This window comes from Saimiri boliviensis, chromosome 2 (assembly GCF_048565385.1).
Source record: "Saimiri boliviensis isolate mSaiBol1 chromosome 2, mSaiBol1.pri, whole genome shotgun sequence".
NCBI classification, from domain to species: Eukaryota; Metazoa; Chordata; class Mammalia; order Primates; family Cebidae; genus Saimiri; species Saimiri boliviensis.
Window position 1 is genome coordinate 141,275,928 of NC_133450.1, and position 16,609 is coordinate 141,292,536.

Below are 16,609 nucleotides of genomic sequence, written 5' to 3' on the forward strand. Positions count from 1 at the left end.
CGGCAGCAACCCCACCAGCCTTTGACCCAGCCACACGTCCCGTCCCCGAGGGCAGGCTGGGTCCCAGGAGCTGAATTCTCAGGTCCCCAAGAGAAGCTGTGGGCTGGGGCTGCTGCTGACCCAGGTGTGGCTGTCTCCTCTCAGCCGCACTCAGTGAATGACTTGCCAGGCACTGTCCCACAGTGTTGCAGAGGGGAGCAGGTAACAGATGTGCCCTCTGCCTGGTTCACCTGGCCGGTGTTTGGAAGCTGAGCCTGCTCATCTTCGCCTGCAGCTGAGGACAGTGGCGGACTGCTCATCTCAGCGCTGGCTGCAGCGGTGCAAGCAGAGCCACGTCACGCTGCGCAGGGAAGGACCTTGAGTGGCAGTCCAGGCAGCATGGTGACCCCAGGGAGCAGGCAGAAAGCAGCGAAGCCCATGCCCTCCCGGCAAGTGTAGGGGAGCCTCAGTGGGCCCCTCGGAGAGCCCAGGCACAAGGACGGCTGTGCTGTGGGCTGACCCAGGGATGTAGGTCAGGTGTTCAAACTTTAAAGGACACAAAGGCAGCAGCCAGCCAGCTCTCCTGGGCTGGGCAGACAGGCAGCTGTCGGGAGGCAGGAGCTGCCTGCATTCCAGGCATTTCAGCGCCTCTATAAAGCAGGGGCGCTCCTGCCGCTATGGGGCGAGGGAAAGGGAGTGCAGGGCGGCCCTGCTCCCCAGCATGGCCAGGACCGGCCCTCTGGAGCCCACCGGGGCCCATGCCATCTGCTGGGCAGAGGAGGGCTGCAGCTGCTCCCTGGGCCTCAGTTTCCTCCACTGCAAAATGGGGAGAACAGAGGCCTCTACCCCACTTCCCGCCGCTGGGAGGGCCCAAAGAAACAGGTATGAAGAGTCCTTAGTACATGGCCAGTGCTGTCCATCTGTCCGTGGACATGAGTGGTTTTCAAGACACACTCAGTGCCGTGGGGGTCCTGAGCAGGGAGAGCCCACACCCCGCTGGGGGGTCAGGAGAAGCTGAGGCTACACAGGGAACCACGGGAGGACCTCCTGGCAGAAGGCCTTGCAGATGCCCAGAGCCTGGGGTCTGTGTGGCTGTCGGGGTCTGAAGCCCGGAGCAGGTGAGAGTGGGGTAGATGCTGGGGACTTCTGAATGGTGCGCTGGCAGGCAGGGGCCATGGGAGGCTTCGGGGCGTGAAGGGCCAGGGGTGCCAGCTCACGTCTGTGCTGGCTCAGTGCCTGCCCAGGTTGAGCTGGCTCCCGGCCTGCCCAGTCCTGTGCCCCCCACCCTGTGTCTCCTGGGACAGCGACACCCCCCACAGCAGCCGGTCTGGCTTTCTCACTCTGCCTCCCCCTCTCCCCGCTCCCCAGGCCAATCACTTCCCCTGCTCCAGGGAGAACCGAGGGTCATTTCAGTCCTGTTCAGAGCTGGACGCCTTCCCCAGAGCCAGCTGGTCTGTGTCCAGGCGGCCAGGGCTCGGACGGAAGCCACACACAGGCCACCCCCCCACCTCCGTTCTGCACTCCACTGCCCCCCTCAGAGAGCGGCTTACGTTCCAGCCTTTCTGCAGGGGCTCCCCAGGCTGCCCCAAGCCCAGCCACCTGTCTCCCCGCTTTGGGACTGTCCCTCCCGGCCCCCATCCTCCTTAATTGCTGCAACACATGTGCAGTCTGCTCCCCTGCCCACCTCCTCCCCCTTCACTTTTTCCCTTCCCCAAGCTTACAGCCCTGGCCCTGGAGTTTACAGCTGCAAAACACACACACACACACACACACACACACACACACACACACACACACACGCATGCACAAAACCAACTGTGGAATGCTTTCCTGCTTTCAAGCGGGTTTATGGCTCCAGAGAGCTCTCTCCTCCTCTGCTTCTCACAGCACCTGACATCCAATCGTCGTTCCTCAGCACTCTTTTCCATTGCTCCTGAAAGCCGGGCTGGGGGCTCGGGGCTGGGGCTGGGGCCCGGTCTAAGTGGGAGCCAAGGGGCTGGGAGGTGAGGATCAAGGAGGACCGGGCCCCCAGCCGTGACTGACCCACAGGGGATCACGAGCCTCCCACCAGAGCCGCACACACACACAGCGGGTCTGGTTTTCCCATTTGGAGCGGGAACTGGGCTTCTCAGAGGCCAGACTGAAGTGTGCGGCAGCCCCGCCTCCTTGGACTTTCATTCATTCTTTTGACAAAGTCATTCATTCAGCCCGTGTGTGCTGAGCCCCACCATGTGCCAGGCTTGGGCGTGGGGGGCGGGACGGGGAGCCAGACAGCCAGAGCCCCAGGCCCTGGATCCTGCAGTCCAGCGGCGGGGGGGCACAGCCCAGACAACCCAACAGCAACATCTCCGCCAAGGTGGCGGGCGCTAGGTCAGGAGCGACGTGGCATTCAGGGCGCCACGCGGAGCCCCTCAGCTTTCCTTGGCAGGAGTGGGAACAGGGTGGGGGCGTGCTGTTTGTCACAGAAGCCTTCCCCACCGACAGGCTGCCTAGGCTGCAGGCAGAGGGAGGGAGGCATTCACCGGGACAGGCCGGCAGGAAGCGCCCCCCTGCAGGGGAGGTGGGAGGCTGGGAGGAGGGAGGCAGCATCTGAGAGTGTGCATGGGGGTCCTGGGGACGGGTCTGGCCGTCGATGGCCTGGTGGTCTCTGTGAGCATTTGGACTTCACCCTTCAGGCTATGGGCGCCTCAGAAGAGTCTTAAGCAGAAGAATAAGACGTATCTAGTCAGACGTTTCATTGCAAACAGCAGAAATGGGCTCCAGCCAATTGAAGACAAGAGAGGTTTCTGGAAAGCGCTGTGAGAGCTCCCACATGGAGGGAGCGGGGCGGCAGCCGGGCCTCACAGGAGGGACTGACCAGCAGCCTCTCTTGGAGGGGCCAGTGCTGGGACAGTCCTCAGCCTTGCTGTCCCCAGATTCTAATTTCCAGGAGAACAAAGACACAGGACACCAGCCACCAGCAACCAACCAGACTGGCCAACAGTGTGACAGGGACAAATCGCACAGACATTATGTTACATTGTGAGCAAAAGAAGCCAGATCCAAAAGAGCCCACGGTCCACTTGTAGGAGTCCTAGGACAGGCAGTCAGGCTCCGGGGCAGAAGTCACACCAGCGGCTGTCTCCGCAGGGGCTCGGCGGAAAGGGCTCAAGAGAGCATCCCGGGGGGTGAGGACGGAGACGCCGGTGGTTACAAAGGTGCATTTTCATCTGACTCTACATGTCAAATCTGTGCGTTTTGTCCTATGGGAATTATGTCACAATGAAAAAAAGAGTGGAAGTGAAAGCTGTTCTTTTGCTAATTACAAATCAGTCAATCAATCCAGGGAGACAGAGTCTGCCTGCGTAGCTCAGACCACACACACCCAGCATTCCTTGGCCAGGGGAGGGGGGCCCCCTGCCAGACAGCTCCCCCGAGACCTCTTGCACCAAGGGAAGGTAGTTTCTGGAAGGGCAGCCAAAGAGGGGCTGTCAACAGGAGAGGGAAGAAACATTGAGAGGACAGCCCCGGCCTGGTGCTTGGAATGCCAGAAGAGATGGTCCTGGGTTGTTTACTTACAGTGTGAAACAGTGTAACCAGGTAGAAAAGAACATTAGTCTAGTCACCAAGGAAACCTCTGTGGGGCAAGAGCTGGCAAGTGAGAAATATATGTGGGCTGGTAAGGTGGGACACTTATCTACAAGGTCCTCTTAATTATTAGAATTGGCGAAATCTTGGGTCCTCTCACCTCAGGCTACCCCTGGACACACGACCCAAGCGGCATCCACCAGGCTCCCTATTCTCGGGGGAGGACCAGGATGGAAAACATCTGGAAGGCGGGATCGTCCTGTTGGGGACGTTATCTCAAGGTCAATGCCTCAGAGAAAAGAAATATGGTCTCCTTGAATCTTTGAATCGACTCCTCTGACCTCTCAAAAATAATAAATGAATGAATAAACAACAACAACGAAAAAACGCCTGTAATCCCAGCACTTTGGGAGGCCGAGGCGATAAGATCACCTGAGGTCAGGAGTTCGAGACCAGCCTGGCCAACATGGTGGCCTCCCTTCCCCCCGTCTCTACTAAAAATACAACAATTAGCTGGGCATGGTGGCGCGTACCTGTAGTCCCAGCTACTCCAGAGGCTGAGGCAGGAGAATCTCTTGAACCCGGGAGGCAGAGGTTGCAGTGAGCAGAGATTGTGCCGCTGCATTCCAGCGTGGCGACAGAACGAGGCTCTATCTCAAAAAAAAAAAAAGAAAAGAAAAGAAAAATCAGAGGCAAGTGCTGGTCACGTGGCGTGTCAGCTGCTGACCCTCTCCGTCTGTTACTCGACATGTGTGCCCACATCCCCGCCTCCGTCCAGGGCATTTAAATCCTCTCGTGGGCGCTCCCCGCAGCTGCCATCAGAGCGCTGCCCAAAGGGAGCTGCCCTTCTCCCTTCGTGCTCCTGTGCTGGGGACCCAGAACCCCAGCACCCACCCCGCCCCAGCCAGTGCTTTCTTCCCAGCCCATGGGGACGCTGGTGGCCAAGCTCCTCCTGCCCACCCTCAGCAGCCTGGCCTTTCTCCCCACTGTCAGCATCGCGGCCAAGAGGCGGTTCCACATGGAAGCCATGGTCTACCTCTTCACGCTGTTCTTCGTGGCGGTGAGTTTTGGGGCCAGGAGAAGACCCACACAGGCCCCATACTGGAGCCAGAGGAGAGACTGTCTGTCCACGGCTCTCTCATATTGGGTGACGGGCAAAAGGGATTTGAAAATGAAAGAGCGAGACCAGGTGGGGTCTGGAGACTGGAGAGAGAGGACTAGGGGAGCCCCTTCCCTTCTCTGGACCTCGGTTTCCCTATCTGTGCCAGGAAGTTGCTTTGGGATCACTGCCTGTGTGAGACCAAGCCCAGGGTGGAGCAGTGCCACTGAGCTGAGGACAAGCCCTTCCAGGGTGGCCCTGTTCTCAGCTGCTAATCAACGCCGCAGGGCTGCCCGTGGGCCACCTCCCCTCCCCATGTCTCTTCCAGCTCTACTCATAGGCCCCGATGGAGCAGAGATAAATGGGGCAAGCCAGGCCTGGGAAGGGGTCTGTGGGGTTTAGGGAGTGTGAACGCCAGGGTGAGTCTGATTCCAGAATCCTGGAGCCGCCCTCATTCAGCAGGGCCTGCGGACCTCTCCCTCTTCTGGGGCCCACCTCTCTCCCTGTGGGGCTTTCTCTTTCCATCCATCTATGTCTGGCTGGCTGACTCCCGCCGCTCTCTCTCTGGCTCTTTCCTGCTCTCTGTTTCCTGGTACCTGTCATTGGGTGGATTATCCTCCGTGTTTCAGGAGTGCCTGGAAGTTTCCGAGGTGCCTGTTTCCAGGACCTGTTTTCTCTCTCTCTCTGTCTCTCTCTCTGGGTCTCTTTCACTCTGTGTTTCTCTTACTGGTTTTGTATGTCTGGTTTCCTCTGTTTCCCTTTTTTTTTTTTTTTTTTTTTGCCTTTCTCTGTCTGGTTCTCTTTTGATTTCTGGAACTCGATCCCCATGGAATTCACTCTCTCTGAAGCTCTTGATCCCCCCTCACCAGTTTAGTCCCAGACTCTCCATGTGTCTCTCTGGCTCTAGCTGTCTACCGCTCCAGCTCTCTCCTCTCTCTCTCTCTCTGCCTCTCTCTCTCCAGCTACCTAGCTACCCAGCCATCTACCTGCCGTCTATTTCTCTATTACCGTCTCTCCATTCAGCTGTCATTCGTCTGTCTAGGTACCTCCTGCCTTCCTGCCTCTGCGTCTCTCGGACTCTCTCTGCTGACATGCCCTCACTGCGGGCTCCCACACTTGCTGCCCCACCTCCTGCTCTCCTTCCATCAGACCCCTCCTTCACCGGCAGCGCAATCCCCAGCACGACACCCGCTCCGGGGAGGCAAACATCCGACCAGCCTCCTTCTCGGGGCAATGCTGGGCCGACCCGTGAAAACCCCATCTCCCCTCCACAGACAGCCTCCTTCTCCAGCAGCAGGGCCTCTGTGGGCAAGAATGCCAAGTGCGTGTGTGCGCGCACAGGCAGTCCTGAGCGGGGGAGGCCGAGTGCACACGTGTTTGCAAGCATGTACTCACATGTTACACTTGCATCCTGAATTGGTCAAGTCCAATTTTGTCTGCAGTGGGAGAAGCTGAGTGTGTGTGCTTGGCTATGAGCGAGGCATGCACACGGCCCCTCTGGTATGTTCCACTCCCACAGGGGACACTGGCCAGGGACAGGCTGGGTCCTTTGTGGAACCAGATGCCCTGGAGTTTCTGAGTCCATCTCGAGAGCCAGCATCCAGGCTGGGGGACTGGGCTGGGTGCTCTATATACAGCGTCTGATTCAGCCTTTCACCTTCCCCGCAAGACCTGGATCTTGATTCCCAATTGACAGATGAAGAAACCGAATTCCAGAGAGGCAGAGTCATTTGTGCCACTGTGAGCCTCAAACTCTCCAGAGCTCCCGACTCACCCAAGTGCCACTGCATTCGCTCCTCTGGGACTCCAGCCTGGGCGAGGACTAGGAATCCTCTCGGGCAGATAAGATACCGAAGCCCAGAGGGGAGCCAGGATTTCTCTGCAGATCCCAGGGCCTTAGCACAGGGAGAGATGCTGGGGTCTTGTTCTCAAGGCCCCTGTTAGATCCAGACCAGCAAACCACAAGCACCCACCAGGCCACCCCTCCCTGCCTGGGCCTGGGCTGGCCCCACAGCTGCCTCTGCACTGGTCTCGGAGGCCCCACCCTGCCCCACCCAGAGTGGCAGAGGCAGCTGCCTCTCGTGACAAATGTCTTCCATCCTCAAAGTCACACTCAGTCCCTCCCAAAGTTCTGCTGACTGTGTGGCGTCCCTTCCCTTCCAATCAGGCCCCTCCCATGACCGTCTCCATCTCTGTGCTGGACCCCTTGCTGCGTGTGCAGACCCCACGGAGATGGGGCGCGCTCATCCCCACACAACAGAGAAGGCTCCCTTGCCAGCCACTCACCCGAGCTCCCACTGGGAGCATCTGCCAAGTCGGACTCCCAAGCCTGAGCTCTGACCCCCTGGTCCCCAGTCATACCCACCCCTCCAGCCCTGGCGGGGCCAGCCCTGCCGCCTGCACTGCCAGATACAGAGAGGTGGTGGGTTCCAAAGTGCTGCGCTATTTCACCAATTTGGGCAGGCGGTGCCGCTCTGAATTTCACCTTCCCCACCTGTGGGACAGAGCTAAGTTCCCACCATCGAGAGGAGCCAACGGCCCGGTGGCAGAGGCTGGGTCCCCAGGGTGGGCGGGCTCTCCTTCAGACTGCTCAGAACCTAGCCTCCCCCTCCCTGAACACACACAGCAAGCACTCTATGCCGGGAGCCATCCATGCAGTTGGGACCAGACACAGCCATCCCTGCTCCCGAAGGGCAAAGGGCACAGGCCTTATCAAAATCTCGCGGTGCATGGCTTAATCATACATAATGATCTGTGCTACGGCGAGGTGCAGAGAGAGCAGGCGACGAGGCTGGGGTGGGGTGGAAAGGAGCCCAGGGAACAGGAGAACAGCACAGGGCCTGAGTCCTCCTCGCTCCTGTCTCCCACGGAGGTGCGAACACCTTGAGCCAACCCCTTCTGAAGCTTCCCTGTCCCCAAGGGAAGCAGTCACGTCCACGGCTGCTCTCCCTCCTCTAGCCACTTCTTTGCCAGTCTCACTTCAAAAAAGGTGCAGGCGGCCGGGCACGGTGGCTCACGCCTATAATCCCAGCACTTTGGGAGTCCAAGGTGGGTGGATCACGAGGTCAGGAGATCGAGACCATCCTGGTCAACATGGTGAAACCCCGTCTCTCCTAAAAATACAAAAAATTAGCTGGGCATGGTGGCGCGTGCCTATAATCCCAGCTACTCAGGAGGCTGAGGCAGGAGAATTGCCTGAACCCAGGAGGCGGAGGTTGCGGTGAGCCGAGATCGCGCCATTGCACTCCAGCCTGGGTAACAAGAGCGAAACTCCATCTCAAAAAAAAGAAAAGGTTCAGCCTACAGAGCTCGGCACGGTCTTCTGGATGGGCCTGGCAAGAACAGAGGGAAGCAGGACTGCCTCCTCCCTTGTTTTAGTTGCTAGATCTCTATTAATGTCTCCTAGGTGTAGGCCGCGTGCAATTGTAACCGAGGACGCTCGGTTGTAACTGTAGGAGCACTCTGCCTCGACCCCAACTCGCCCGCACCCCGGGTCACCCAGGGCCCCCGCTCCCTCTGTGGTGTCCCTGTCACTTCCAGACACAGGCTGCTTTCCAGCCCGTCTGCCCCTCCCGCTGAGCTGGGCTGACCCAGAGTCCACCGTGCTGGTTCCCAAGCTTGTTTGTGCCAGTTGAACCCGTCAAAATAATTATGTCATGTAATTAAATATTACTTAAAATGATGAAATGCGAATCCAAGAGAAGAGAGTTGTTTTCTGTAGAAAAGCAGTTGGCTGCTTTGAAAACACTCCCTGGTAGCGTTTTGCTTTAAAAATTGCCGTGGAAGTAGATATCGGGGAGGCAGCGATGAGGGCACAGGGCGGAGCTGGGTAAGCCTGGGGGGCCGCGCTCAGCTCCTGCGAGGGGGCTCTGAGATCTTTGTCCACGTTAAAGCCACAGAACCTGGGAGCTGCAGCCCAGCTGTCACAGTGCGGCCCTGCCAGTCGCTGCTGCGCTGCAGGGAATCTGCTCGAAACGCACGTTTCCTACCCAAACCAGCCCTCCCGAGTCAGCAGCTCTCAGGCGGGGCTCAGCAACCTGTGTCTAAACAAGGCCCCAGGCATTCGATGCCCACTCAAGCCTGAGAACACTGCTGCAGTGTAGACCAGTCATCAGAGGGATCATTTGTGCAAGAAAGGGCTCCAGGAGCCCCCGAAGAGCAAAGGAGCCCCAAAGAGGCTCTGGACCCACATCCAAAGATTAGTAAATGAACTCGAAGCTGTGTGCTTCCTGAAAGCACGATGCTGAAGGTTCAGGGAGAGCCGTGTGGCCTTCTGCCCCCGGGACCACCCTACCTGAGCAGGCTTCACTGAGTGACCACGCGGTCTCCACCCTGTCCTGCCTGTGCAGATGAGCGCATTCTGCCAAAGTGACGTTCAGTGAACCCTTGGCACACCCCGGTCCCTACACACGTCACTTGCCTGTGCCACTTAATCCCCACAGGACCCTCAGTGGGAGTACTCGGCAATGCCCCCATTTTTCAGATGGGGAGACTGAGGCACACAGTCACGAAGTGACGCACCGAAGTGACCTCTCGAAGCCAGCAAGTGGCCTGGCGCTCCAGGGGCCGTGGCTCGGGGACCGGCCCCGTCCTCTTTGCCTGTGACCACCTGTGCGTTTTCCGGCAGCTCCACCATGCCTGCAGCGGGCCCGGCTTGTCAGTGCTGTGCTTCATGCGCCATGACCTCCTAGAGTACTTCAGCGTCTACGGGACGGCCTTGAGCATGTGGGTCTCGCTGATGGGTGAGTGCTTACCCCCTGTAGCCAAGCCCTGCGAACAAGGGCTGGCCCCCCGGTGTCCACACGCCCACCCTCAAACCAGCCTGCCCTGCATCCCCACTCACTCCCATCCCCAGGGACCTCTTCCCTCGTTCCGGTTTCAGGGCTGTGCTTAACCTATGAAAAGGAACGCGCACCTCTGAAATGCCTTGATGCCTGTTTTTCATATGCTTTTAAAACGACTCATTTGGTAAAAACTTGCTGTGACGCATTTCAACGGCAGAGGCATACGAAGGAAAACGTGAAAGCGCTCCCTCCTGTCTCTCCCTCCCGGGGGCACCCCCGTCCACCGCTCAGGGGTTTCGCCTCCCAGACTTTCATACAAACATCAACACACACAAGTGATAGCCAGCCTGGAAGACAGGACCGTTCCTAAGCCTCCTGCCCCACAGTGTTTTTCTCCCACCGACTTGTCTGTGGCAGGGTCCCCATCACCTGAAGGCGCCCTGCCATGGAGCCGGGCCTGGGAGGGGCTTCAGCTCTCCTCTTGAGTCTTAGTGTCATCCTCCTGCGACCCTGTGGAACAGGTTCGAGCCTATTCACTTTGCATAGTGGTGCTTGATTTTTAGCCACAGGATCTCACTCTGTCACTCAGGCCAGAGTTCGGTGGCATGAACACGGCTCGCTGCAGCCTCCAACTCACAGGCCCAAGCCATCCTCCCGCCTCGGCCTCCTGAGTCGCTGGGACTACAGGCATGCACCACAATACCTAGTTAACTTTTTTATGGAGATAAGGGGGTTCCACTGTGTTGCCCATGCTGGTCTCGAACTCCTGGTCTCAGAGGATCCTCCCGCCTCGGCCTCCTGAGTAGCTGGGACTACAGGCATGCACAACACCTAGTTAACTTTTTGTGGAGATGAGAGGAGGTTCCACTGTGTTGCCCACGCTGGTCTCGAACTCCTGGCCTCAGACGATCCTCCCGCCTCCGCCTCCCAAAGCACTAAGATTACAGACATGAGCCACCACAACCAGCTGTGGTCTATTTATTAAAACGAGGTGCTGGGAGCACAACCCACACGGCTGTGTCCATGGGGAAGCAGCAGGCTGCCTGTCTTCTCACGCCGGCTGATATTCAGACCCCGTCAATGACCAGGCTGGGCTTCAGGGTCTCACTGGCTGAGGGGATGCCGAGAGGGGGCACCTACAGGATGCCTCCTGGGAGCTGGGGGGTGGGGGTTAGCCAGGAGGAGCAAGAGAGACCACTCACCGCCCCCCGTGTCTCCCTGGCCCTCCAGCACTGGCCGACTTCGACGAGCCCAAGCGGTCCACGTTTGTGATGTTCGGTGTCCTGACCATCGCTGTGCGGGTCTACCATGACCGCCGGGGCTACGGGGTGTACTCGGGCCCCATCGGCACTGCCATCCTCATCATCACAACGAAGTGGGTGCGTGCCACGCGAGCCTCGACGGATGGGGACCCGGGGGCCCGTCACCCCTCCCTGTCCGACTCCTCCTGTCTCAGGTCTTCATTTACCTCCTGGCCTCACAGGCAAGTGGGTGGAGGCAGGAATTCCATGAAAACACTTAGAAAATGGCCATCAGGTGCTCCGGCTGTGCAGACCGTGTGTGAATCCTGTCTGTGCTCACCAGCTCCAGACTGAGCCCTGGTTACCCAACCTCTCAGCCTCCATGCCCGGATATGGAAAGCAAGTGTGATAACAGCCCCCACCTGCCTCACGGGGTGATTGGAAGACTCACTGAGAGGAGGCACCTGAAGTCCTGGCATGGGGCCTGGCTTCCAACGCGCTCCACAAACGGGAGCTATTTCTTATCACTCTCATCATCACTCACTATGAGCTGCTTTAGAGATGCAACATCAACTTGGAAAATGGCCTGGAGTCATCTGGGAAGACTTCCTGGAGGGAGTGAGCCTTGAGCCTGGCTCTAGCCATGAGGGAGAGTGTGATGTGAGAGTGAAGCAGCCTGAGCCAGAGCTTCTAGCACAGACAGCCCCTTGAGAGCAGCGAGGTGCTGGCCCCCACGAGGCCCACGCGGTCCTCAGTGCTCCCTGCCTCCTCCATCCCACCAACGCCCTCCTGGCTCAGGGACCAAGCCTCACTCAAACTAGCCCAAGCTGAAGAGGGACCTTAGGGCAGAGCAGACCCGAGGTGTCTCCTGGAACCCCAGACCAGGAGGGAGCTCACCCTTGCGGGGGTCTCGCAGACCTGGGGGCCAACAGGCTAGCTCTCCAGGCCCGCGGCAGCCCAGGCACCACCTGAACATCCCTCTGGCACATTTTACCTCTCTGTAGTGCCAGCTGGAGCCACACTGCCAGGCCCAACCAGGGCTGCAAGGTGCCCAGCATGCTGGAGGGCAGCTCTCGGTGCAGGAGGGCCCTCGGCTGTGGGGAGGGGAATCGAGTCCAGATGGGCAGCTTGCAAAGCCCGTCCCAATCCTCCCCGCAGCCAGGGAGCAGAGGATGGGTTTGCCATTCAGCCTATGAAGAGACCAAGGCATGGAGGCCTCAGCAACTTGACAGGACGTCATGGCAGGATGGGCGGGGCCAGGACCTGACCTTTTGAGCAGGAGACAGAGGAGCCGCTTTCTGGCTGCAACTTGGGGAAGCAGAGCTAACCCTGGGCTGACTCTGGAGGCCCCTGGGAGTCACTTGGCAGGGAGAGAGGGAGCACTGGGCATGAGTGGTGGCAGGAAGGAGCGTGCTGGGGCCCTGGGTCCTGGCCACCCACCTCTCACCTCCTTCTGCCCCGGAAGGTTGCCCCTCCCACTAGTCTTGGCCAGGTCTGAACTGGGCTGAACTGTAATTGACCAGAAGAGAATTCACTGGTGGGGTCCCACCAAGAGCCATGAGACTGCCAAGGCCCTCGGGCTGCAGATCCGGCCACAGGGACCCGGGAGGGGCCGCCCGCCTCCCCGAATCTGGGCTCAGATTGTTGTTTTCTAGACCATTTAGTGTGGAGTTTATTTTGGATTTTCAAGGGCAATTGTTTCCTGGAATGAAGGTGGATTTTTCTCCCTGAGCCTCGTTCCCCTCTTGAGAGGGGTTGGGAAAGGACGTGGGGAGGAAGGAGGGAGGACTGGGTGACGGCACCCTTGGGGCGGGGTCAGGCCCTCTGCGTGACCTGGGGCCGGCTCCTCCCTTCTCCCTAGTGTTGCTACTGCAGGACTGGCCAGAGGAGGGCTGGCAGCCTCGGTCACCGCACCCAGCCAAGGTCACACGGTCCAGCTGTCTTCACGCTACTATATGCCTGCAGGTGCTCAATTCCTTGTTGGCAATGAAATTCCAGAAAATGAAAAGCCGGGCATGGATTCATAATTCGCTGGGTGGCAAACCCCGACCTGACCCAGCATACGGCTCTTGCTGCCCCGCCCGCAGGGGCTTGTGCCACACACTGTGTTTGACAGTTTACCCACTGAAATCTAAAGCCTCCTGAGTGTACCCCATGTGCCTGGCCCCGCTCCGAGGGCGCCATCACCCGACCCTCCTCACTTCCTCCCCACGGGGCTGTCACTCCCCAGCGCCCCCAAGAGGGGACCAGGCTCAGGGAGAAAAATCCACCCTCATTCCAGGAAACAACTGCCCTTGAAAATCCAAAGTAGACTCCACTTGAAGTGGCCTAGAAAATACCTGGTGGGTCCCCGGGGTGTGGCCCCGAACTTCCTGCATCTTCCTCGGGATGCAGACCCCTCTCTAAGTGGAAACGCCCCCGGGAGCCTTCCTAAGCACTGGGACCTGGGAAGCAAGCCATGCAGGCCAGGTTTGTCTACTGAGGATGAGATAGGTCCTTTAACTAGGAAAGCAAATGATGCTTGTCTGTGGCTCAGGGACCACCACAAGTGCCACCCCCGCGGGCCACCCTGGGCTGGGAGGTCCCAAGTACTCCCGCACCTTCTTCAATAACCAATCACGGAGTCTAGTCCCCACCCCGGGCTCCCCTCCGGCTGGGAGGAGAGGTACAAGGGTGACCTTTCACATCCCAAAGAGGCGGGAGGGAAGCGCGGTCTTTGTCGGGCATGTGGCCCAGAGGCACCTTCCCAGCCATCCAGGCTGGGGTCCCTGCTGGGTCCCACCATGAAGAGCCCTGTCCAGCAGCAGCCATCTGAGGCTGGGGCAGCAGGAGGCTCGGGCCGGGAGAGGGCTGGGGTGAGCCTGGGCAGGGTCGGCTCTTGGGCTGGCGTGGGGAGGGGTGTTGCCCAGTGCTGTGACCTAAGTGCTTTGCTCCTGTCCCCACAGCTGCAGAAGATGAAGGAGAAGAAGGGTCTGTACCCAGACAAGAGCGTCTACACCCAGCAGATAGGCCCCGGCCTCTGCTTCGGGGCACTGGCCCTGATGTTGCGCTTCTTCTTCGAGGTACCAGCCCAGTGGGGAGGTGTCCTGTGCCCGGGAGCCTACTCAGCGTGGCTCTGCTCAGCTGGGGATACCAGGGCTGTGCCCATGCTGGGGGGACTCTGACAGTCCCAGGCCGAAGTCAGGCATCACTCCCTGCTCACTCTCCCCTCCCAGGGCGGTGTCAGGGGCACTGCCCATGCCCGGCACCACCAGCACCATGGCCTGTGTGGACCTAGAGGTCACAGAGAGACCAAAGATGGCCGCCTGCAGAGAGCTGGCATCTCAGACGGCAGCACAGCCTGGGAGAGGGCTGGGGCCAGTGCCCGACACCCGGAGGAGGGAGGAAGGGAGGGAGAGAGAGAAAGATGGAGGAGAGGAGAGCAGGGAGAAGCCATGGGGTGGAAGGAAGGAGTGCAGCCTTGTCATTAGAGGCCTGGAGAATGGCCCTGGCCCTTGCTGCCCGGGGGTTAGGTGGAGGGAAAGGCCACTGTGAGTGCGACAGCGAGGGAGGCTTCCTGCAGGTGTCACAGGGCACACCAGGCCACGGCAGAGGCAGGGGCCTTGAGGGGTTCGGGTGGGCCTTGGAGAGGGGGCTGAGCCCCAGCCTGACCGCCTGCCCCCGGCAGGACTGGGACTACACCTACGTCCACAGCTTCTACCACTGTGCGCTGGCCATGTCCTTTGTTCTGCTGCTGCCCAAGGTCAACAGGAAGGCTGGCGCCCCGGGGACCCCGGCCAAGCTGGACTGCTCCACCCTCTGCTGCACGTGTGTCTGACGCTACGCCCGGCCGGCTCTGAGCTCCTGCCCTGCCCAGGTCGCGCTTGGCCAGCGTCCCAGACCGTTCCTCCTCCTGCAGCTCCCGCTGTCCTTCCCTGCCCCAGAGAAACATCTCTTCTATACCCTGAGAGATCCCCGGGGGTCTGTGACGCGCCCACCACGCTGCACCAAATGTGTCTCAAGAACCGGTTTATTCCGTTGTGACTGGGTGCTCAGGACCAAGCTGGAAAGATAAAAATCTTCTCCTCCCAGGCCTTGCCACGACCCATTGGCGTATCTGGTGAAGCCCTAGGTTTGGCGTCTGCCCACCCCACTGCTGGCCGGGGGCCCGGGAGTCCCAGCCGGGGGCCAGCCATGACGGGGACTCCCATGTCATCAGTTTTTTCTTGGAAACTTCAGTCGCCACCTCTGTCCTGTGCCCTCAGGCTCTGAACGACCCCATTTAGGAAGCCTGAGCCAGCCGGGCCAGCTGTATCCCTGGCCCAGGCCACTCAGGCGCCACCCCTCCCGCCGGGCCCCTGAATCATGCCGTTTTCATAATTATAACCAGTAAGAAGTGCCTCGATGTATCCACCTGACTGCATGCCAGACACTTTATATACGTCCTAATCCTTAAAAGAAGACTCAGCCAAGCGTCAGCTCTCCCACCCCACCCGCGTGCTCAGGGCCCGGAGCGGGGCTGCTCCTCTGTAGTGGGCAGTGTGGGAGGCGTGAGCACCACCTCTGGCCCCAGTGCTGGCTTTTAGCCCTGCACGCCATCCCCTGCATGTCAAGGGGGTGGGTTTGGGTGCAGTGCCCTTGAGCAGACGCCTCAGGGCCCAAATGCTGGGCTCCCTCGGCGGGGCCTCCCTGCATGTCATGGGCGGTCCTGTCCGTACAGGACGGCGGGGGTGGCGGCAGCAGGTCCCAGACATCACCTCACAACCTTCGTCCCCCGGCCCCATGCGATTCCAAGCCCACCTGTCTGGGCGCTGTTTGTGTTTCCAGATGATGCCACCGGCTTGGGAGTGGTTGCCTGGGTCCACTGCCCATGGAAAGAGGGCGGTTATTTGTCCTAGAGTCACCCCCTGCACGCCTCCAGGGCTGAGAGAGCTGGCTCCACACCTGGGCTGGGGACAGGGTGGCCCTCTCGGCCCCTCCCTGATATGGTCCCTCCAACTCCCTGGCCTGGCCGCCCCATCTGCTGCCCTCCCTGAGGGCCTGGCATCTCCCAAGTCTCAGGGGCCCCTGGCCTGCCACTCCCTCACCCGTCGTCCCTCCTGGCCTCAGAGGGCAGGCATAGAGGACAGCCAAGCTCAGCCTTCTCCTGGTCCCAGAGTCTTTTAACAAAGAGCAGCCCATGGCTGGTGCTCTCCACAGCTCTCAGGGCCCTCGCCCAGCCCAGGACTGTACATTGCTCCCACTCCTCAGAAGAGCAAGATGGGGCTCCACCATCCAGGGCTCCAAGCCCATTCACCCCGACAGAGGAGCAGGGATGGGGCCTACATGTCCCCATCAGAGGGATCAAGGCACCCAGCTTCTGTGCCCTGACCTGTGACTGGGGGGCAGGCATGGTGCTGCCTCTGTGGGTTTCCAGTCTATCTGAGGAGGTGAACACATGTGTGCACACACACCACACATACACACATGGACGTGCACACACGTACACACTCCATACACCAGACACCACACATACACACATGTGTGTGCACACATGTACACACTCACACACCATACATACATGCACATGCACACATGTACACATTCATACACCACACACATCACACATGCACACATGCATTTGCACACATGTACACACATACACCACACACACCACACATACACACATGCACACGGGTACACGGTCCATAAACCACACATACACCACACATACACACATGCACATGCACACATGTACACACTCATACACCACACATACACACACGCACACATGTACACATTCCATACACCACACATACACACATGTACACATTCCATACACCACACATACACACAGGTGCATGCACACATGTACACATTCCATACACCACACATACACCACACACACACGCACACATGTACAGGTTCCATACACCACACACACACATGCACACATGTACACACTCATACACCACACGTAC

The 16,609-nt window shown here is 59.3% G+C and overlaps 1 protein-coding gene across 1 annotated transcript; it reads left to right on the forward strand.

The window, feature by feature from the left end:
- The first annotated feature begins 4,356 nt into the window (after nucleotides 1-4,356).
- MYMK (myomaker, myoblast fusion factor) lies at nucleotides 4,357-15,114 on the forward strand. Its single transcript, XM_003941386.4, has 5 exons — nucleotides 4,357-4,606; nucleotides 9,273-9,387; nucleotides 10,660-10,808; nucleotides 13,616-13,732; nucleotides 14,338-15,114. Exons 1-5 carry the CDS (start codon nucleotides 4,472-4,474, stop codon nucleotides 14,485-14,487), a joined length of 666 nt encoding a protein of 221 aa, XP_003941435.1. The 5' UTR covers nucleotides 4,357-4,471; the 3' UTR covers nucleotides 14,488-15,114.
- The last annotated feature ends 1,495 nt before the right edge of the window (nucleotides 15,115-16,609 follow it).